A 23,275-nucleotide genomic window follows, 5' to 3' on the forward strand; every position below is an offset into this window, starting at 1 on the left:
CCTGTTCGTTGTCAATTTATGGGGAAAATTACGAGTATCCTTTCTTCAGTTCTAAGCTTTCGTATCGTCGTCTCCTGTTTCATTTTTAATCACAGTGAAGGGGATGATCATTAATTTTCTTTAAAAAAAATTACAACTAAATCTTTCGTATTTTAGAAAAATATTATAGACACTTTTCTCCTTAAAAATGACATTTTTCATATTAAAATGCAAATAGTATTCATGGGAAAATATGTGACCATAAAAAAGGGATTAAATAAAATAAAAATGACTAGGTAGGAAAGTCCTATCACTTCCATAGCTTTGTGACACAATATGATGATGCAGAATATTTATGAAAACATGAAATAATTCAAATTTTAGATGAAAATATCTGTAATAATTTTGGAAGGTATGAACATTAATTCAAAAGCACAAGTGTGATAACTTTGAAATTTCAATTCTTAATATTTCTAACGTGATTAATAGTTTGTAAGAATTCTAAATTCTTGAAAAATTAAAAAAAAAAAACACACACACACACACACACACCTTTCAAATTGATTTTTTTAAAAAAAAATTGATTTTTAGTCTAACCCAACTTAACTTGAAATGACCTAATATCTAACCAAGTCATGTTGAGTCATTATCAAGTTAGAACAAATCTGTGTGTGGGTGTATGCATAAAAGTCAGCCAAGCTTATGTAAATTATGATTGGGCTTGAATAGGTAAGTGTTTTTGAAGCCCAGTGATAACCAGGTGAGTGTCACAAAAACCATGGCCCATTTATACTCTTCTGTTTCTTGTGTTTTCTAAAGCAAAAGTTTTGGTGAAAATTTCCCACCAAATCCCTATACATATGCGGGTAAGCTTGTTTAGTGTTGTTAATAGGACAATGATTAAAGTTGAGGCAGCGCCATGTAAAAGATTATGTATAAAATGAGGTTAAATTTGGGAAAATGTTTGGAGAAGAAGGGAAGGAAGGATTATGAAGAGAAGAAAAATGTTGGGCTTCAAATCTACATTAAAATTCACACATTGGAAGTGCATTCTTTATGGCCAAGCTATCTTATTCCTCAAGAATTAATACACAAATTTTAAATGTTTCTCAACAATGAAAAATAGTTAAAAATGTACTCTCTTTAGTTCCTAATATAGCAGCTAGTTGAGATTGATTTATTTCTCAATTAATTAATAGTTTTATATTAAAAATTGAGGGGAGTATTATAATTATAAACAAAGGAAGTATTATTTTAATAGAGAAACATCTCACAAGCGCTTTTCATTAGACTTTGCGGGTGATTGAGAATCCCAAAAAGCATTTAAAAAAGTATTTTTACACAAACTTAGATAAAATTTTTTTCACAAACTTATCATGAAATCTATAAAATCACTTCTGAAAAGTTAATCCAAACATTTCTTTCATGAGAAATAATTTATGCTCTCTCCACAAGAAGCTTTTTCACCATAGTGGTCTATAGATAAAAAGATGGATCTTTTTAAGATTCATACTATTTCCTCATATCGTTAATATAAAAGTTAGTTGAAGCTTCAATTTGATTTTAAATATAAGATTTCAATTCACTTTGTCTAATATTTATCCATTTTGTCCTTAGGTAATTCTATGGTGATTGCACATATTAAGAAGTTTCTATCAATAAATAATTTAAATACACACTATTAACAAGGATATTTTAAAGAAAACAACATTTATTTATTACAATAATTAATTTAATTATTTTTTTAATATTTATAAATTAATTATCTAACTTTTATATTAAACATGAGGTAGCATAACATTACACCAAAAAAATTACAACTTGTCGCAAACCATTGATATATCAAAGCATAATAAAGTACAGTAATATATGTATCCATAAATACAAGTACAATTCAAACAAAAAATCGTGGAATCAAACCTAGAAAATGATCAGTTGATTTTCCGACAGTTCTCACGTACTTCTCCCTTAGAACCCTCTTTGACATCAAGAAAGCTCATCTTCACCATGGCCTGCTGGAAATGAAAGAAGAACATAGCCTGGTTCAGTGCATAGTCATTCACGAAGTTCCTGGTTGCAGGGCTGTTGTACAGTGTTTGGTCGGACGTCAAAACTCCATTCTTCCTCAACAAAGCATTATAGTAAAGGTTGTCGAAGTCGTTCCTCGTGGCGTCGAACGGCTGCTCCGACTTGTCTCCGCCGTTGCAGGTTTTAGACAGTGTTTTGGCGAATTCTGTATCCAACGTCGGATCTGCTTTGTTCAGTCGGTTTTTGAAGGATGAACACCTTGCCACTCCCAGTGTATGTGCTCCTGCATATGTCATGCACAATCATTAATTAATTAATTCATTTGTCTTGCCTTTTGTTCTGTTGGCTCCAGCATATTATTAGCCAAAAAGGAAAATAAAAAACAAACAGTAATTTGTCTAGTTCCATGTTATAAGCTTATCATCATCTTTGTTTTATACTTGAAACTAAGTCAACGCTTTCCATATATTTCACCGAGTTTAAGATAAATTTATTAGTAATTTGGTTTGCTGAAAAAAAAAAATTTACATTCTTTCCCTTCCTGTATTTCATCTCTTGCTGACACACACACGCGCGCGCACACACAGTAGAAATGAATTATGGGTCTATCCTTTGCATATATATGAGATGAGCTATGTTATTAGCTTATGAATAGTAAAGTTTTGACTTTGTACAAATTTTTACATTCTTTGTGCTAAATATGTCTAAGAGTTAAAATTACGAAGTTTATTCCAGTCATAGATATAGACCTTAACTCTTTTTTTTTGTCTTTCAAATTTACAATTTTTTTTTTCAAATTATGCATATTGATAGCACATGTTAAGAGGTTTTTTCCCATTAAGGAGCAGTTCTAACACAAATGATTAAAAATGATATTTTAAAAAATTAACACACATTTTTAATAAATAACTTAACTCCTATACGAGAGGTTAGTAGGAGGATTATATATGATATATACCAGAGAGAGCAACCATCTCTTGAGCAGTAAAGCCATGTTGGGAAAACATCTTGATGAGCTGGGAAGCATTAAGGGTTGGGGCTGGCAGATTGATTGTATCTTCAATTTTTGATCTTTTTCCATCCTTTCTTCCTTTTGGTATGTCATACACTGGTCCTCCAGCCTGCTCATACACATACATATACATATATGTATCAAACCAACAAATGCCTCAAATAATTCATTAGAAAAAGAAAAGGAAGAAACTAAGCTAATTAGGCATATATAATAGGTTGATGGTGATCTTACAAAGAAAACAGCATCTCTAGCAGCCATTGCGAGGATGTCAGCACATGAAACGACACCAGGGCATTGTTCTTCAAGCTGTTCTTTGATGTCGTCTATGATCTCATAGCCTCTCAAGCTCAAATTTGCTGGTGAATCCTTCTCTGCTGTGTTTCCCTTTGTTGAATCGATCAGAACCGATCCATCACATCCCTGTCGTTGCTCCAATAATAATAAGTTATATAATCATAGCACCAATATTTACATTATACATATAAAACAATGACAAGCAATTAATAAAGGGAAACAAAAAGAAATAAAGAACCTGAATGAAGCAGTCATGGAAGTGCATTCTAAGAAGGGCAGCAGCAAGTGTAGGATCCCTCTCCAAAGCACTGTTCACTGTGTCCTTAACGATTGGTTCAACAAAGGGGCAGGTGGCTAAGTAGTATTCCATGCTCAGACCATGTGCTCCAATACTCATTATCACAACCATCACATTCATCATCACCAACACTACTCTCGCCAGATTCGCCATTATAGCAGAATAAGAAGAAGCCCTGTGCAGCATCTGAAACCCAAAGCCACAGTTATATATAGCAGTGGATAAAGAAGAATATAGTGAGAATGATTGTATGAAGTTTTGTTATATGTATGAGGCAGGTCCAGGAATAAAGGGAGTCAATAGATATAGTGGAAAAAAGTTGGCACAGCAATACGCATATTGAGTATATATATAAATTATAGTAATGACTATTCCAAAGTAACTGATGGGTCGGCTCCGCTCTGTTTTGGATGAGACAGAGAAAAAAGTTAGAGATAGTGGTTCTAGTCATTCTCAGTTCCTCCTTCTTACCTATCATCATTCTTGGATCTATCTAAATATTACTCTTCCGGTTCTTAATATAGGATCTAATTGTTGAGTTGATTTTGGTCCTAGATATAATACCTATTTCTCATATTTATCAGTTTTCTCTAAATTAACCTTATGAATACTCCCTCAACCATAATCAAGTAGAAGAGGAAGATGGGATATTAAGAAAGATGATTATGGTATTTTAGGAAAAACATGTCACATTTCTTATAATTAACTAACTTACCTAACTTTTTTAATCTAATCAAATTAATTAAATGGGTCTTATATCAAGGATCGGAGGAGTATTACCTATTGGTCAATAATTTGGATGTTAGTATATAGTACTTCTGGTCTTTAATATAAGAGTTAGTTGATTAATTTGAGTAGATTAAGAAAATTAGTTTAGGTTAGTTATTTGTAATAAATAAGTATTGTCTTTCCTAGAATATCCTTACTAAGCAAGTGTATTGACTAGAATTATCATTATTACAAGGACTATATTGGGACAAAATAAATAAATATTAGAAACATATTGAATTGGGATCTTATATTTAGAACCAAAATAAAATTAAAACAAGCTTTTATATTGAAAACAAGAGGTAATATATAGATTGTTATTTATGTGTAACAGAACCATGTGTAAATGCATGTTGGTTGCACCCAAGTTGACGCGCAAGGAATTTCACCTTTGTTCACTCTAATACAGGGAGAATGACATTTAAGTACAAAAGGAAAAAAAATAGTGATAATCGGGTCTCAAAAAATTATTTTTTTAAAAAAGAAGAATTAAATATCAATTCAAATTGTTTGCAACAGGAATCCCAGCTAATTAATAGAATCAGTTTGGAAAATGATCTGTTGAAAATATCAAGGTGCATGGGATATAAAAATCTACCTGACTCACGTGGCATTCAATTAGAATTGTCCCTGCACATGTCAAAAGCATGTAATTATCGAAAGCAACAAATGAACAGGAAAATTTATGTAACAGATGTGTGTCTTTTTTATTCCCATGTAAAATTTCACAAGTTCCTGCAAATAAAAACTGCAGGTGTAATGTGTAAGGGCCGATTATGAATTTTGTTATATGTGAAGAAGTCATTAATAGACAATTTATACTTTAATAAGCTTATAAATCACGAAGTCTATGTTGTGCTATATCGATGAGCTGCTGTGATTTAATTCAATTAAATTTCTTCTCTAGGTATGAGTTTAATAAAAAAATTATTATATTTTAGCAACTCAACCCTTTTGCATCAACCTAAGTGTACCGCATATGTATCGTAGATCACTTTTGACTATTGTTGCAAAAAATAAGCGTAAGTGGAGTTTGACATTCCATTCCATATCAACATTATTATATACTTATGGGATGCGTATAATTAGTGTTTGACATCATAAGACCAATAGAGAAGTCTAGAAACCGAAACCCCATGAATACAAAATGCAAAACTCAAACTTTCTGGCTTAATTACTCCTCCGATCCTAAATGTAGACCCTTACACACTAGTATAAGGGTCTTACATTTAGGACCGGAGGAGTAGCATGTTAAGTTTTCTTTATGACTTCAACCCATGTGTGTGCTGTACATTCTGGTCATTCAATAGCTCTATGATGGCTTGTTTTAACCATTAGTTTTTGCAGGAAAATGAACCAAATGCAAGTCAAACGCAAGTGGAGTGGTTGTGTGGAATAAGAGTTCATGGGAGAGGCAGCTAGCTGGCCTGCATATCACACACAGAGAGAGAGAGAGAGAGAGAGTAATAAAGAGCCAAAATTTGAGTGCTATATATAGAATTATAGATACATCTTTACGTGGACGAAACATAAAAAGGAGAAGAAAAAAGGCGTATGTAGGAGTACATGAAGGCATGAGATATAATTCAAGCCCCAATAGTTGATTTTAAGTGCTGAGAACGCGTTTAGGGATGATCACATGTATATGTGGGTAGTGGGTGGCTGTCATATTACGTACTCATCCATATAGGTGCATGCAATATAACACATAATAATTTGCTTCATCATCAGAAGATAAACTCTCAAAGCAAAGTGACAAGCTAAGGGCAGCAAAATATGGTGGTACCAAGTTAGTTTATTTAGTTTATAATCAAATGTGTGTGTGTGTGTGTGTGTGTGTGCGTGTGTGTGTGTTATCTGTTATGCAGCCACTACACACTACTAGAAATGGAACATATGGTCCAAACAGCTAATAGCTTTTGGTATACATTCAACGTCACTACATCCCACGCGAGGGAGAGGAGCAGAAAGATAAATATGAAGACAATAATTGCATGCCATGAATGCTCACTCTTCATAATTTGTTAAATACATAATGGGAGCCCCAATTGGGCAAAGCCATGATTTGATCTGACTTCCTTTCTGACCCACATAAATAAAAACATAGTGATTACAAGGCGTGTGCAACTATGTGCTTATGGGCGAGACTTTATGAGTGCGAACTTGTGGTGACAAGATGCATGGGCACAGAATATTTATAGTATTTTATTTGTATGACCTGGCTTCAGTGTTCGAATCTCAGATCCTCCAATTATTCAATGGGCGGAAAATATCTAATGTCATTGTGTTAAATATAGTAGTTAAATAAAGAGTTTATTTTGATCATACATATGAAATTTTAGTACACACTGTTTTCCAGATTTATATTCTTTTTCAAACTGTTCATATTAATTACACATATTAAAATGAGTTTTCATTAAGAGTAATTCTAATACAAATAATTATAAAGAGTAATTTAAAAAACAACACATATTTTTAACAAATAATAATTAATTTTTTAATATTTGCATATCGATTATCTGATTTTTATATAATTTCATCCCGAACATCGAATGAATTCCACCGAAAACTCAGACTAGGGAGGTACCGTTTATCGTCAGACGATGATTTTCATTTTTCACTCATATCGCTCGTGGACGATCAATTTTTGCCACGCATTCAATGATAGGGTCCTATATCCAAAATCTTCAGTCGCCTAATTGATACTGACAATTGGATTGATTCTCAACACAAGCATCTCTGCTTCGGCCAGTTATGGTAGAGCAACTTATTCCTGTTGTCATCTTAACTACCTAAACCCCAAAGAAATTCCCCACCCCCACCAATAACGCCCGGGGGGTGTTTTCCTGGGTGGTAAGCAAGCAGAACAAGTCCCCCCCACACATACCAAGGAACTGAACTGCACTATTCATAGGCTTCTCTTAGCGTTTTGACATCACATATAGATAACAGAAGTTTACGTCGGTCTAGTTAGACATATATACAAAAACGTGGGCCGCATCTGAAAAGCCAACCCACCTGCCTGAATCCGGCGCCATATTTTAGGCCCATCTGTTATGTACAAGTTTTTCTTTCCAGGCCACTTCAGACTCCATAGAAACAAGATCATTTATACACTTGGTGTCTGTGCCTCAACGAACATCAGATGACACAAGCAAGCAGTTTCCAAAGCAGTTCTTATTCACAATCACACCCTCGCAGGGTCCACTGGATTTGAGTTTGGCATCACAGCTTTGGCACCTTGGACAAGCAAACCGTGCAGGAACAGGATCTATATCATGAATACCAGAACACCTTGTGTGTCTCCACACCCCACATATATCACAAGCCAACATTCTCTCCCCATCATCGTCCTTGGCCCCACAGCTGCAGTCCACAGTCCACTTCCCAATGCCCCGCTCCATTTGGAATTCGTTCAACTCATTCTTGCCAATGCATCTTCCCCGCAGCCGGACTGCGTTGATCATAGATCCTGACAAGTGCTTGGCCTGGGAGGAATCTTCGACATTATAGCCAAGTATCTCATCAATTTGAAGTCCTCTAAACATGACATATACATCTTGAAAAACATTTGCCGCTTCAATTTTGAGGTCAGACACGGTAGCATTTACAGGGAGGATAACTAATTCTGGCGGAATGTGCGCGGAAAATTCTTCAGATTCATCTTCTAGTTCTATTTGACATGAGAAGCGTATCTTAGAGGGGCTTGTCAGTGGCAACATCTCAGGTTTATAATCCTTTACAAACTGCTTGCAGTCGATAAGTTTCTGAGCAGAACTCATGGCAATTGCCCTTGTCTCCTCTGGAACATAGCTCAACATCATCTGAGGATGAAGAAGAGAATTATACAAGTACCTCAAGTCATGTAGAAGACTCACTTCAGATGGATGCTTTGGGCCTGAAGAAAGATTGCTTGCAAGTCCAAAGCGAGAATTGTTCCCTGTCTCCAGTCTGCAACAAATAGGATTGCAATATGGACGATTAATGCAAGATAAATAATCGTTCAAAGAATCTAGAATACTAAAAAAGGAAGCCATTAGGGGATCCACGAAATAAATACAAATCAATATCACAAGGTTCGGCAATTCATTACTAAAAGAATGTTATTGGACTTCTAGTACCATGCATGAAGAACATCACGAATTTCTTTGCCAGTGTTTAAGTGGTTTTATTCATAACCTCATTGATCAATATGCTTAAAAATCAGAATGAAGCCAAACCTGTACTCAAAAGCGCCAGTAACAGGATTGCATCGGGTATTCACCATTGCACCAAGAACGACTTTTCCTCCCAATTCTCTGAGGCAATAATCCAGCAGTTCTGGAGAGGCCACCTTGCACACAGCGCCCCTTAGAGCACGCCAGCTCACCCAATTGGACCCAGACACAGCTCGCAGCACTCTGAGCATGGCCTCCTCCACGCATTCAATGTCACTCTTAGTCCATGAAGAAGGCACTCCTGTAGCATTCACACGTCGTTTCTTGCAGGTGACGTCATCAATATTCTTTGAAGCAGCAGTCTTGCGAACATCATGAATCAAACCCATTAAAAAACTAAAGAAGTCCCTTATATTTACAAGCTCCTTCTTTGACAAAGACTGGTAATATGAGATCATGTCTTGGACACGACTATCACATTTCTGGGACAGAAAGGTGGACAAGGGCAGATTGGAAAGGAATTCAACAGCAGACTTGTATGATTCGTGTGTAAGACCGTAGCTACCAGAACCAAATTGATAACCCCAATCACCATACCAAGGGAGTCCTTTTGTAATAGCATGGAGCAGCCGGTACTCCAACCCATACTTCTTTGACACATCCATCACGCTAACTTTTCTGCTCATATAGACATGTGAAAACAATTGAGAGTAGAACTCAAAGTAATGAGTGAAACAAAGAAATTCTCCCATTCCCAAGGAAAAGATAATTTCAGAGGCCAAAAGCCCCAATAGGTTAGCAATGCAAGTCCATTGTATTATCTCTAGTCTTTAGGAAACCAACCCCTAAGGCATGAGGGGGCGAAAACTAAATAGAATATGGGAATTCTGAAGCAACCATGGATTCAACTTTTAACAGTCATTGACTAGAAAACAAGGAAGCTGCAATCAGAATCAAGCAACCTAACCTAACTCCAAGCGTCTTGCAGAGGCGATCCCAGAAGTCCATGATATGGCACCCAGAAAGAAATTTAGAGCCACCTTCTCTGCCATTCACTCGAAGAAGGTGACCATAACCATTAGCATGGACTACACCATGTAAAAGATGAGTTGTGCTTTCTAACTGGTGATAGACCCAGTTTTCAACATCAACCGTGGTTGTCACATGGTTGCAAGACTTGCACCTGAGTATACAAAACACGCATCACATTAGATAAATGTGCCATTGTGATGCATGGTTATACAAGAGCTAGCAAGTACAAAAATAGCTCAAGCTTGCTATGCCAAATGCGGATGAGTGCAGAGACCACCAAACCTCATCACCAGAATACAACGAATCATATTAAATGGAAATATTACAAAGAAAAAACAATTAAAGAATCTGAGTGGTGGTTAATATGGTGGGATAATTGTTTCATGAACTGGGATATTCTGCAAGTCTGGAGTTAATTATTATAATGATTATCACTAAAGTCTAGGATGAGGGTGAGAGCAAGTATGTAAGATCTCGTCTCTAATAGTCTAATCCTTTGCATCCAAATCCACCGTCAAGTATTATGAACACGTCCAAATTCAACTCTACTAACATCATCAGCAAATCCATGATACCAACCCAAGTTCTCTATTAAGCCAAGAGTGGAGTGGTGGAATAGGACCAAATTTGGTGGCAAATATATCTCAGCTTAATTTGAATAGAAGACTAATTCAAACATGAAACTCATCCAGGCTCTAGCTCAATTTAGTTAAAAATATTTTATCTTCATATGTACCATATACTAAGCGAAACTTTATGCATGATCACGTTCAATCCAAACAAGATCTCAATCAAGCTCTCATCAAAAAGTGCCTCCCAGACAGTTTCATTAGACCACTCCTATTGCCCAAAAGGATGCTTCAGAGAACAAGCCATCGTACTTCACAACCATCAACAGGCCCCTACTACAATTTATAGACAAGGGAAGCCCAATTGCTTTGTAGACTTTGAAACCATACAATCCTAGTGCGGATAAAAATCTAAGAGAGTTTTTTCGCCCCCTTTGACCAACTACTTCAACGGGACACATACGATTAATGTGAGTCAATTATTAAAGATAACATTTACAAAAAAAGAGTTAAGGTGCACTCAACATCCCAAACTATTTTCCAAACTATTTTTCCAGATGCATCCAGTGTTCAAAGTAATTTTTGGTAGGTCTAGTGTCCTAAACTAATTAAAATAGTGCACCCATATCCCAGACAGAAATGTTATGTTTGACCATTAACTCCATGACTCGGCTCAAAGGTGACCCCAAATATCCTACATGGCAGACACGTAGGCAGCTGATATGTATCTTCTCCACTGATTATACAAGATTAATCACCATATCGATCAAAACCTTATCAAAAAACAATGTCTTAATATGATTGATTGACCACTTTGTTGCCGAAGGCAGCAGACATTCGTTCACCAGCATTAAATTTAACTATACAGCGAGCAAAGTATTGCCAGTATCATGACCCCAGGTCCTCATGAAAGTATCTAACCAATAATTTAAACTCTGGCTACTTCAAAGTAACATTGCACCCCACTTATCCCTATACATATCAAGCAATTAAAAAAAACATAAATTCCAAATTACGACAAATTGTGTCAATCTAACATGATCAGAAAAACCAAATAATGGGAGCCGAGGTAACTCACTTGGATTCTGACAAGTGCAATATATCTCCACAGCACATACATGGCTTTTGGTGCCCACCAATGGAAGTACCATCGGCCTTGATTATAAAATGGTAACGTTTTCCGCATACTGGATGGCCACTCCAACCTTAATATTTCAAAGTTAAAAGTCAGAAAAACCAAATCGGACACAAAATTCATTATGCAGTTGAAAATTAATAATAGAACCTCAATTTATGGCCAGAAAAAGAAAAAAAGAAAAAGGAAATCACAATAATAAAATCAAGGAAAGCGTGGCTTAAAAACAAAGATACACGCGACCGCGTTACGACGCTCTTAGTCTATGTTGAACTACTCTGCTAGAGAGAACAAATAAAATACAAACTTTGGACCGCATCATAATAGCTGTCCCGCAACAATAACAGCCAGAAGGCCCATCAAGAAGGAGACCTGGCATCATCCTATCCACGTGTAAAGAAGGAATACATTCCATCAAACCGTCCCTCTGTTAATGGGCCCCACCCATCCCCAACAGAGAAAGCCTTTCGCCATCATCAACTCACCCGATATTTTGGATTTTGTCGCCATTGATGAGCCGATAACCTTATGTAGACGGCCGTGAAGTTACACTTCTATTATTTGCCACTTCATTTTAGTTCCTAGCTCAATATTATAATCATGTTTATCCATCATTAGCCTTATCAATCACATTTTTACTTGTTTACAAGTGTAATAACCTGCGCTTATGTCGCGAAATTACCACGATATTTTCCAGAGTTTATGATATATCATTTCTCTATCGCCACCTTAGATCGGAAACTGTCAACCGGAACAAACTCAAAAACGATGAAACCAAAGCGATTCTATCGCCACGCGAAACATAGAATCGGTCAACAACTGCGAGCCAACTCACCAACAACTCGGCACTGATCGCAGTAGACGGATCTAGATCTGGCCACATCCTCTTCAAAAACGTCTAGACAAACCACCGCTGGACTCGATTCCGGGCCGTCCGTCAGGTCACCGACTCGGAACAAGATCTGCCACGTCAGCAGGTGAGGGAGCAGAGCCGAAGGCGGCGGAAGCAGCGCGTGCTTTGATAGAAAAGATCTCACGTTTGTCCGGAAGGGTCCACCGGAGAAATCTCCTTCTTCAGCGACTGAAAGGGATGGAAACGTGAGAAAATCGTAGAAATCAGCCGTGACTCTACACTTCATCCGCTTCAAAGGCTTCCCACCGCAAACGACCATAATGAAGTCGGAAACAAGCGCGTGGATCTATGTCAGGCGCGCGTGTGGTGTAAAAACACCGGAAATGTTCGGAAACTTCTGGCGAAGATTTGGCGACTGAGGCGAGAGACGGTGGAGGGTTGAGGCCAGAGGAGAAAGGAAGGGACTAGATTTTGTGTTTGGAAGATGTGAGTCGTTGGATTAATCTGTCATATGAAACGGATATAAGGAAAAAAAAAAGTCTCAAAAATAAAATAAAAAATTCTTTTGGGAAGTCGCGAGAAAAGAGTGAAGTGGCTTGGAGGGGGAGAGAATTTCAAGGATCGATACCTTAGTCATTAAGGGTATGATTGGCTCAATAGAGGAAGGGAATGGGAGGGATTTTAACGGAGGGAAAGGGAGAAAGGAAGTGGAAGGAATTTTAATATTATTTGTTTGGATTTATAAAAAAAAGAGAAGGGGAGGGAAAAATATTTTAATATGACAATTTTGTTTTTATTTTATTTAAGGCGTGGGCATAATGGTCACAATATGACAAAATAGAAATGACAAATATATGGGTATAATAGTCATAATATGATAAAATATTACTCTTTCCCTCCAAATCCTCTCAATTTTTAGGAGAGGTTAAGGAGAGGAGGGCCTCCCCTCCCCTCAAATCCCTCGTTACCAAACACATCCCCCCGTCAAATCCCTCGTACCAAACACACCCAAGGAATTTAAAGCTTTTCCTGTGATGCGACACGTGTCCCGTGAAATTATACCAGGACCCTCCTTAAATGATTATGGCGAACTTTCCAGGAAGGCTACTAATTTGAGCTTTATGGTTGGTAAGGACACTTAATTACGGGAGACGGGTAGAAAGGACATGTTTAATGGTGGAGATGACACTTGGGAACGAGAAAGGAAAATTCATTATGATAAAGAATCAGGAGTATAGATCACTGTCCATTTATAAGATAGAAAGAAGACATCCTTCTTTATAGGATACTGAACAAAAATTTTTATATAAATATATATTTTTATTTTTTATTTATTATTGTGTTGACTTTATTTATATAAAATATAATATATATTGAATAGAAATAAAGTTAAAAATTTATTAAATTTTAAATAAGAATTAATAACATTTAAGGTTTTTCTTGATTTATATGAAACATATTGTAAGTACTTATAAATAGAATAGATAAGTTCCTTAGTAATTCCAGCATGTTTGATACACACTCCATACTCATATTTATAAGTTTTAAATTTGATAAAAGATATAGTTTATTTTAAAAGTTTTAATTTAAATTTATTTTAATAATTAATATATATTTTTTAACGATGCCCTTCATTATATCTTTCTTATTACATTTCCCCACAAATTCTCTTTCATGCTTTTTCTTATTTATTATAAGGACGTATTTGAAGACAAAGTTTATTTCTAACTTATTTATTATTTTTAACTAATTTTAACTAATTGTTGGTATTAGTAAATTAGTTATTTGAAAATTATAATAAAGATCGGAAGGAGTACTAACAAAAAACTGTATTAATTTTCTATTAAAATATAACAACTTTTTAATTTTACCCATATTTAATATACTCACCTTTAAAAAAATAATTATCTATACTATAATAAATTCAAGATAAAATAGTACATTCATACTAAAAATTTAACAGAATAACTTATAATAAGATTAAAAAAACTCACTTTTTTTATCTTACGAATAAGACAAGAGGAGTAATAACCTTTGTTTTCCTTTTGCCAACATATATAATAACCTTTCGCGTCTCATAACTCAGAGAAGACTAATATTAATATCCATCCTTACAATTTGATTAAATTTTAATTTTGATTCGTGTAATTTTAAATCATGATTTTTATGCCTATAATTTTATAAGATTTTAGTCTGATTTGATCAAATTTATGGTTTTAATTTTTAAAGTTTTAAATCATAATTTTTTATTCTTAGACTTTTATGAATTGGAGTATTTTCAACTAGTTTTAGCCTTGGTTCATATATTTTTGGCAAATTTTGATTGATTCCTATGAATGTTAACTAATAGTTAACACCCATAAATTCAAATCAAGTTGTTATAAAACTATAAAACCAAAAAACACAATTTAAGATTATAGAGATTAAAATTAAAATTTGATCAAATAAGAAGTAATAATAAGTACCACTTTCGAGCTCCGATTTTAGATACAAAGCTCGACAAGGGTTTTACATTCTGATAACAACAAGGGTTTTACATTAGTCATATTAAAGTATAACATCTCAATGAAAATGGATGCAAAAATTTACAAAATGTTCATAAATAAATTTACAAGTACATATACATATTTTAACAACTCATAATAGCAAAATAACAATTACAATTGAAAATTTTGACCCGAGTTTTGTTGATTGCATAATTCTTTTCCACAATTACAAGGCAATTTGTGTTATTAATAAATTATCAACTTTTTTAAATATAAAAAGGTTAGAATTATTTTCCATTTTTGTCAATTTTCGTTTAATTAAGATTAACAAACCCTTAATCAAAACCTATGGGATACTGATATTATTATCACTAGGGATCTGTTTGGTATGAGGGAAAATGAGAAAAGAAAAGGGAAGGAAAAATTTTAATAAACTCAATTTAAAAAATTAAAAAATAGAGTTAAAAGCTTTTAATTAATTTTTATTATTCTTTTATGTTACTTCTTTTTATTAAAATTTCTAAGCCCTATTTCTCTAATTTTTTAAGTAGGGCTCATTAAAATTTTTCTCCTCCTCCTCTCCATTGACCTCACACCAAATAGTACCTAGGAAAATCCAACGACACAAGGTGCCTTTCTTATTGAACCCAATCATATTGCTTCGATTACAAGGATGCATAATAATACAACATTTTTTCATTAAAAAAAATAATAGGACATTTCTTTCCTACCTGAACAAGTGATTGGCTAATTGACCGCTGACACTTACATCATTGACTATAAAAAAATGTAACAACAGGGGAAAAGAAACAAAGAATACATTTGATACAACAATTGTGCAAATCCCTAACAAAGGTGCAAGATGATTCCTTGAACTAAAACCAGGATTTGTTGATAAAATCCAGTAATTTTAAACAGCAATATTCTCGGATTATGGGGCAATTGTACAGTCCATGCAACAAGAAGCGGACTTGTAAAGCCTGCAATCATACAACAAGGTTATGTGAGTCTAGCCTGCTTCATCATTTGTGGATTAGCAACTTCTGACCTCACCAAGCATAAAATATAATCAATTAAAAAATATTGAGTGTTCGGTTGCCCGTTGAAAACCATTCCACCAAAACATAGTTTTAATGGTTCCCAATAGGAACCATACACAAAATCATGTCAGAGACATTTTTTGTTGAGAAGATCAATATAGCAAGTCTTTGCAGTTTTAGCTAATATTTAATCATATACTCATTTTTTCAATCAGGTTCTTATAATTTTACCTAATTTTTAATCAAGTTCCTATAGTTTGATACGATTGATAAAAGGGAAAAAAAACTACATGGATTAAATTAAAAATTAGATGAAACTATCAAGACATGGTTAAAATAAAAAAGGAAAAAAAAAACTACAGATACTTGATTAAAATTAGATTAAACTATGAGGACATGATGAAAAGAAAACAACTTCAGGGAAATAATTAAAAGCTAGGTGAAACTATACAAACTTACACACGTTAGTCTCCTCTGTTCTGTTTTCTAAAGTATATTCTTTACAATCATGTAGTCACATACTCCAGGAAAGTACAAGACCCTCTATATAATCCATTACATTAATCTATTTCTCCGGCCACCTAAATATAGTTACAAAAGTAATTCTAGAGGATCCGCATCAGTTATCTTCATTCCTTTGCATTAGAAAGGATATAATTATGGTTTTCCACTCCTTTCTCAACTTACACTAAAGAAATATTCAAGGCCATGCTTAATTCTTAAAGGAGAAGAGCAGTGAGGAGAGGTAGCGTGGAAAAATGCATGCAAAGCTTTATATATTTATAATTGAATAATTACTTCTTATCTTATCCTGATGAAAAGGATGGCAAAAGGGGTAGATCAGTCAAATGACAACCATTTCTGCATTTAAAATGGCATGATCTACTCTTGTTTAGGTTTGTTATCAAACCATGATAAAGCACGGTTTACTGTTTCGTGCTTTGCTTCGTCAATGGATGTACAAAAAGTTGGGGAACCAATTGTAAGAAAGCAAGTTCATATAAACGGGTACGCCAGAATAATAAGAAGAAAGTTCCTTTTTTTTCCCCCTTAAACCAGAAGAAGAAAGTTTTTCTTACTATACAATTGCATCACAATCTCACAAGTTCCCAATCTACTTCTGACAAGTCCATAAAGTCAACACCACCATCTTCAAACAAAATCTGCAAAACGAAATGTATATCCATGTTGGTCAAGTGCGCGTGAAAATTACTAAAACATAAACAAAAAAATCTCTTACAGTGTGTTTCTTGGAATATTTATCGAACCGCTTTATGATCCCAAAACACCACCTATACAAGAAAGAGAAAGATCACAAATAAACTCGTCAGCCAAAAAAATACAAGTAAACATGTTAATGAAGTGAAAATAGATTAGATAAGAGAAGAATCTCTAGTAAGAAATAGACAGCTAACATAAACCTCTCTTTTGTGGGGTGATTTATCCTAATAACTTCTCCAATGCAATTGTGCGAGTACTTTGGTACAACTGTAGCATGAGAATGTCCAAAAATACTAAGCAAAACATAACCCAAAAGAGAAAATGATAGCAGAACGTAAAAAATATGTTTTCCGTTAAAAGAACTATCAGACAGAATATAACAACTAAGTACAGCCAAAGCTTACCAGCATGCGAAGGCAAAAAAGAAAAAGGGGGGAAAAAAAAAAAAAAGCTTACCAGTATGCAAACCTCCATTCTGATAAACCTATCAATAACATAAAAAGGTCCCGTAATTAGCCCATCTTTATGTTCTAGCTTGTAGTTACAAAAGTCGAGAACAATTGAATTGCATAGAGCTAAATTTTAGAAAAAGTGTAGCATGTTATCATGTGTTTTCTTTACAATTAGGTTCTGATTACAATCAGGCAGCATTCTGAGTCGGCAGAACCAGTGGAATTAACACAACTGAGTAATATTCTAAGATAAAGCTTTTGGAGCAACAGCTACTGCCACAATCAAGATCTTAGTCAAGTTGTCAAATCATGCATTATATCAGTTACTTATCCTGACACTTCTCATGCCTTACTTTATAATATAGACTGTAGTCAAACACAGAAAAAGGACAGAACATTATGATTCTGAGCAACCCATAATAGCCCAAAGATTACAAACATACGACATGTAGATGAAACTAATAATAATAATGCACATTATTTATGCTATAACCTGAGGTTATCCCAAATCCATGTAAGGTTTTGTGCTTAAATCAGTGGCACTACCAGTAAGCAGTCATAGAAATTAAAGAAAAACAACAAAACGAAAACATACGACCATACTTAAGAATTTGAGAGGCTAGACTCTCCAAAACCAACTCTTTGGCTCCCCGCCCTCCTCTTTCCTATTTGTCAGACTAAGTTACAGTCTTCCTCTCTCCCGGTCAGCTCAATCCCTTCCCTTCCCTTGTCTTTTTTTTTTTTTTCCCTCTCCTTTAGATGTTTGGATTAGCTTTTTAGAAGTGATTTTATAGAGTAGGAGATGAGTATATGCAAGGAATTTTATCTTGGCTTGTGTAAAAATACTTTTTTTTAAGTGTTTTTTCAGTATACCAAACTCCCCTTTCCTCTGACTAGCTGGGCCATCCAGGCCTATTACGTATATTTAATAGGCATCACACAATAAACATTGAAATAATTAAAAGATATGGTGAAGCTCCACAAAGTGGCCCAAGAATAAGTTTACTTAGACGTTGCCATTTGTCACAAAGGCCACAACAAACCTTCCCAGCCCCAGATTGAGCCAAGGCCGCTCCCCACAAGAAAAAAAGAGAAGTATCTCCAGGATCGTTCACACCAAAACCAGTACAAGCATAATTTTATCTAGTCATTAAAGTCCAATGGGACCGGAGTAATCTATTTATTTACTTCAGCCAAAAAAGGGAAAAAAGAACATATATTTACAGTAGAACAATCTCATCTATATCTAATATTAAGTCCAGAATTAAAAACAAACATGAAAAAATTAGTGACTGCAGAATGGAATATATAAAAGTATACATAGCTTTCAACTATGCTCCCTCATTCAGCTCATGCAAACAACTATGATTGTACATATCTACTGATTAAAAAAAAAAGAAAAAAAAGAAAAAGATGAAAAGACACATAATGACAGAAACAACAGTGTGGGGGAGACACAAAAAAGCAATTAAGAAATTGATGCAGCAATTACAACCTGAGGGAGAAAAATATATTAAATAGCCAGCACTAGCTCACAAGTCAAATAACAGATTGTAAACGTAATATGGTGCCACTTAAATCCATTACGGTTACGTTATAACTGGTAATTTGAAAGCCATAGACATACATATTCTTTTGATAAAATTATTTTTAACACTAGAGAAGATGCACCCACCTGATATGCGACTAATTTTAGTGCAGCATCTGATGATGTTTTAGGTTTGGTAGGTCGGACCCCCAACTTACGCCTGCACTCAGCAGCACCACAGTGGCAATCTTGATCTGCACCAAATTGAACAAACCTGCTATGTAGTTAGAATTTAACATTGGTCTTGCAATGTTGTAAGAGGAAATAAAACTGAAAGAATGCAACTAAAAAGTTAAGCATTTGTTCATACTGATAATCGTAAGTAAGATGCTCGCCCTTCCTTATGTCACGTGTTGCAAATATGCCAATTCTTGTTTCACCATCAATTATCCTTATGAAGGAAAGGAGAAAAGGTACAGTCTAAGATAAATTTTAATGTGAAATTAGATGAAATACCTAATATTAAGACATAACGATAAAAAAAAATAGTAAACCATTTCTGCATCTCCGTATTGGGACAGCAACTATGATTTATATATCTTGATTTGTTCCCCTTATATGTTGCATCAATCACCATATCTCTGTTAATTTCACATAAGTAGAAGTTCGTCTCCCCCCGATGTTTCATATTCCAAAGCCTTTCTTCACATGTTTTGTCATCAATGACTGAGAAAGAGGCAATATCCATTAAAGATGGAAGAGACTTCATATTTCACGGCTATGTAGAGACAAACACATAATTATCACCTTCACCAACATATTCAATGACAAAGTCCCCTCGCTTGATATCTTCATCCGCCACAATTCCAGAACCACATTTCTCAGTCTAAATAAACAAAGAAAAGCAAAGTATTAACAAAATATGATTGACATGCTCTATAACTGAATTGCAGAACCTGATTTTGGACAACATTATGCATCAAATGTACATTGCAGAAATAATATAATTCGGAGCTAGGAACTTATACCTGAACCAATTTCATCTTTTTGGTAGGTCGATGCTGAAATGGTTTGTTGAGACAGGAACTGCCACATTTACAGCCTGAAGAGCAGCTAGACATAAGCATCCTGTAGTAAAAAAAAAAAAAAGAATAAATATAACTTCGAGTTCCCAAGGATATGCTGATTTACTTCGGTCTGCACTTATATGCATAAAGAGGAAGCTTTTGCAATATTTACATGGAGCATCAGCAAATTTTGATTCTGAAAACCAAAAATTTCACTTAAGAAAACCTCGATTTCACAAGGACAAGCCACTAGCACTGTAGTCAAAGAGGTCATAACCAAATAATCAATATATCAATATATAATCATATACAATAATGATAAATAAAATTTATAGTAAGGTGCTCTATTGACAAGCTATAAATAATGAGGCTCATTCCTCAGAATTCATATAATGCAATAGAAAATGTGTCTAGTTAACATGTCAGGAAAATAGACAACACAATTGGCCGGCAATGATTTTATTAAATAATTTAGAATGTCAGAATAGATAAGGCAAAGAAATTACAGTAATACATTTGAAAAGGACAACTTACCCACAGTGGCAATATTTACCACACACACTAGAAGACCCAGGGGAAGGAGTACAAGAACAGAATATGCCATCATCATCAAGCCTTCTCTTAACCTTCTTTGTAACATATATATCTTAAATTTGTAAGAACCAACAAAGGGAGTTATCTATATATCTATGTAAGATATAAAAACTCAAACAGGCTGCACTATTTATCATAAGTCATGAATAACGCTGCTCATTTCTCAAATTCTATACAAAGTGTTAGACTTTAGAGAATTAAGTATATATTAGGTTTGTCTTTTTATCAAAATAGCTTAGGCCAATTTAATAGGACTTGACTTAGATTATATACGTTCAATTCATTCTCCAATTAGTCAACGTGAGAATAATGTATTCTAATACAAAGCACAGTCCCCGTTAGTCATAACAAAAAATGAACTACTAAAGATTACTTGTTATATGAAAAATGGAAGGAAAAATTTCAAGTAAACAAAATCTGAATTTGAAATGCAAGCAAAGATTGGAGTGAAATAAATATGAGAAGTATTACTATGGACATTTTTAATAATATTCACAAAGGATACTGCGCTTTATAGAGACGTATGATACTGCCTTCCACTTGTTAAACCAATCTGGAAGTTCAAAATCAACAGGATCTCCTATCTCATTCACCAACTTGTTGAACACAAAGCCTAACCGAGTCTGCTCAGAATTCTGTTAAACGGGAAATAAATCACAAGCATCAGGCACAAGATGATAGCAAAAGGTTACTGTTACGTGTTCTCAAAAAGAACATCTGTCAGAAGAACGCATGTATCAAGCCAAGATAAATTCTTCAGTAGATAAACAATTATCTCGGTAGTCAATTCTTCAATAGACTGAAAAATCCTGAAAAACTTCCATAGTGAACGCAAACTAAAAGTTTTTTTTTTGGAAAAAAAAGAAGAAATTTACATGGAATAAATATAATATCTTACTAGGGGTTGACTTTCCACGTAAAGCGTTAACTAATTTGCACGTGTGTGTATGGGAGAGGGAGCAAAAGAGACACATGAAAATGGAGCAGTCAAAGGTATTCCAACTCATAACAACCTTCTTCATGGCAGGCATGCTGGCATTGCCCCTGGTGAAGTCACCTAATGAAAAGTGTCGCGATCAGGTTTGATCTCAATATCTCAACACAGTCTCAGACCACAAATTTGGGTACTAAAAATCAATATCTCAAAATGCATATGGAAGATTTCTCCTGCAACATGGAAGAATTCGTGCGCATGAAGTGAAGTCAGCAAGATGCATAAAAAACTTCCAAGTAAAAATTCCAAAATTCAACCTTAACTCAAAATATCTTATGGAAGTAGCATTGATTAACAAATTCCTCTTATCATATATATGGATCTGTAGCTTTTTATGGCACGCATGAGAATTTCTGAGGAAGAAAGAAAGAAAGTAGACAAGTTAAGCGATAGAATGTGGTTAAATATTTGTTCTTCAGATTGTGTCAGTCAATATAAGCGGAAAAAACGATGAAAACAGCACCACGTAAGAGTACCCGATTCAGTTAATAAAATTGCACACATGAGATAGACATCAAGTAAAATTAATCGATCCACACATAACAATATAGAGCAGATTCCTCATCACCCTCAACAGATCCACGCGTCGTCAAGTTCATTTTATTATTACCAATGAGAAAGAAGAGAACCACGAAGACCGGAAATCTTTCATGAGTCTCAAATTAAATACACTTCATAAATGTCTTCGTCAGTTTTCAATATCTGAAGTAGAAAAATGTGCATCTCTTTCCCTTCAAATCAAAGATTTTCCCATTCTTCCCAATCTCACATATTCCGACTTGTCCCCCGTCTTCGCCTCATCGAGCAGTTCCCATCCCGCATTATCCATTGAACTTTAAAACTTGTTCGAAACAATTTTTCAGCACTATATCCTAAATATCATATCGTACTTAGAATCCTTACATTTCAAACAAATAACTCACTGTGACTAAACATTCGTCTTCAAAAACCCGTAGTATTTCAAGCCAATTCTTTCTCCAGAAACCACTTCCATTTCCCACCATATACAATTTTTTTTTATTAACCATAATGTGTAAGTCAAATAAGTCTTTGGCGGTTCATCAAAGACAACCTTTAATTTAAAAAAAAAAAATCCGAGAGGGCTCCTCTAAAATGATATAGTAGCTACCAATTGAGAAACTAGACAGGGGAAACAAATCAGAGGACAAACCCCAAACATATTACCCAGGAGAACAAGTATAAAGATATGAAAAGTGACAATGAGAGAACCTGCAGGATCTCGGATCCGCAGAACAAGCAGGTTGATAATGAGAGCAGCAATGAGATTTGAGAAGAAGATGAAGACTGCAGCAGGATTTTCTGGAACAAGAGGGAGAATAGTTTAAAAAACTGTAGAAATGGCGGAGTTGAAATTGAATTTGAGATTGGAAGAAATGCAGTGCTACTTGATAACCAGCGAGGGTACCAGCTCGATTTGAAGTGGAAGCCGACGCCGCGGGAAGACAAGCCAACTCAGGGTTCGAGTTTAAAGTAAAAGGTCAAGATAGACGGATAACGCAAATAAAGAGAAATACACCGCAGCAATTGTGAACTTATCAGTTTAATTCATAAATATTGGATGAAGACTTAGCTAAGAATCTGGCTAAAAAACAGAGTTAACTAAAGAAACTCATCTTGCAGCGATTTATTTATATTTCCTTTTTCAGTATTTTCAAATTATAATTTTGGATTGCTGGTCAAAAAGTATAATTTTGGATTTAGAAAAAAATTCAAAAGATTACTAGTAATAATCTACAACAAAAAT

General features: G+C 34.7%; 3 protein-coding genes across 5 annotated transcripts; all 3 read right to left on the reverse strand.

The window, feature by feature from the left end:
• Window positions 1-1,759: 1,759 nt before the first annotated feature.
• Window positions 1,760-3,833, reverse strand: LOC114760545 (peroxidase 47). The gene is made up of 4 exons (XM_028949803.1): window positions 3,555-3,833; window positions 3,254-3,442; window positions 2,966-3,128; window positions 1,760-2,290 (listed from the first exon to the last, which is right to left on the reverse strand). The coding sequence occupies exons 1-4, from the start codon at window positions 3,798-3,800 to the stop codon at window positions 1,911-1,913; spliced, it is 978 nt and encodes a 325-aa protein (XP_028805636.1). The 5' UTR covers window positions 3,801-3,833; the 3' UTR covers window positions 1,760-1,910.
• A 3,248-nt stretch (window positions 3,834-7,081) lies between these two features.
• Window positions 7,082-12,682, reverse strand: LOC114760543 (PHD finger protein At1g33420). Its single transcript, XM_028949799.1, has 5 exons — window positions 12,111-12,682; window positions 11,219-11,345; window positions 9,507-9,722; window positions 8,603-9,217; window positions 7,082-8,333 (listed from the first exon to the last, which is right to left on the reverse strand). The coding sequence occupies exons 1-5, from the start codon at window positions 12,445-12,447 to the stop codon at window positions 7,514-7,516; spliced, it is 2,115 nt and encodes a 704-aa protein (XP_028805632.1). The 5' UTR covers window positions 12,448-12,682; the 3' UTR covers window positions 7,082-7,513.
• A 2,831-nt stretch (window positions 12,683-15,513) lies between these two features.
• Window positions 15,514-22,922, reverse strand: LOC114760544 (histone-lysine N-methyltransferase ASHH3-like). Of its 3 annotated transcripts, none has more exons than XM_028949801.1 (14): window positions 22,741-22,922; window positions 21,530-21,683; window positions 21,022-21,151; window positions 20,457-20,568; window positions 19,884-19,983; window positions 19,663-19,741; window positions 19,410-19,581; window positions 19,226-19,306; window positions 19,003-19,129; window positions 17,332-17,359; window positions 17,076-17,142; window positions 16,895-16,946; window positions 16,739-16,817; window positions 15,514-15,594 (listed from the first exon to the last, which is right to left on the reverse strand). In XM_028949801.1, exons 2-13 carry the CDS (start codon window positions 21,545-21,547, stop codon window positions 16,746-16,748), a joined length of 1,038 nt encoding a protein of 345 aa, XP_028805634.1. In that variant the 5' UTR covers window positions 21,548-21,683; window positions 22,741-22,922; the 3' UTR covers window positions 15,514-15,594; window positions 16,739-16,745. The 3 variants fall into 3 exon arrangements, with proteins under 3 accessions (XP_028805634.1, XP_028805633.1, XP_028805635.1); XM_028949800.1 differs by having other exon boundaries at window positions 15,515-15,594; window positions 16,734-16,817; XM_028949802.1 differs by lacking the exon at window positions 15,514-15,594 and having other exon boundaries at window positions 16,741-16,817; window positions 17,063-17,142.
• Window positions 22,923-23,275: the final 353 nt, after the last annotated feature.

The sequence above is a fragment of the Neltuma alba genome, unplaced genomic scaffold (genome assembly GCF_004799145.2).
Source record: "Neltuma alba isolate B1F8T4 unplaced genomic scaffold, ASM479914v2 tig00010986_pilon, whole genome shotgun sequence".
Classification (NCBI taxonomy): domain Eukaryota; kingdom Viridiplantae; phylum Streptophyta; class Magnoliopsida; order Fabales; family Fabaceae; genus Neltuma; species Neltuma alba.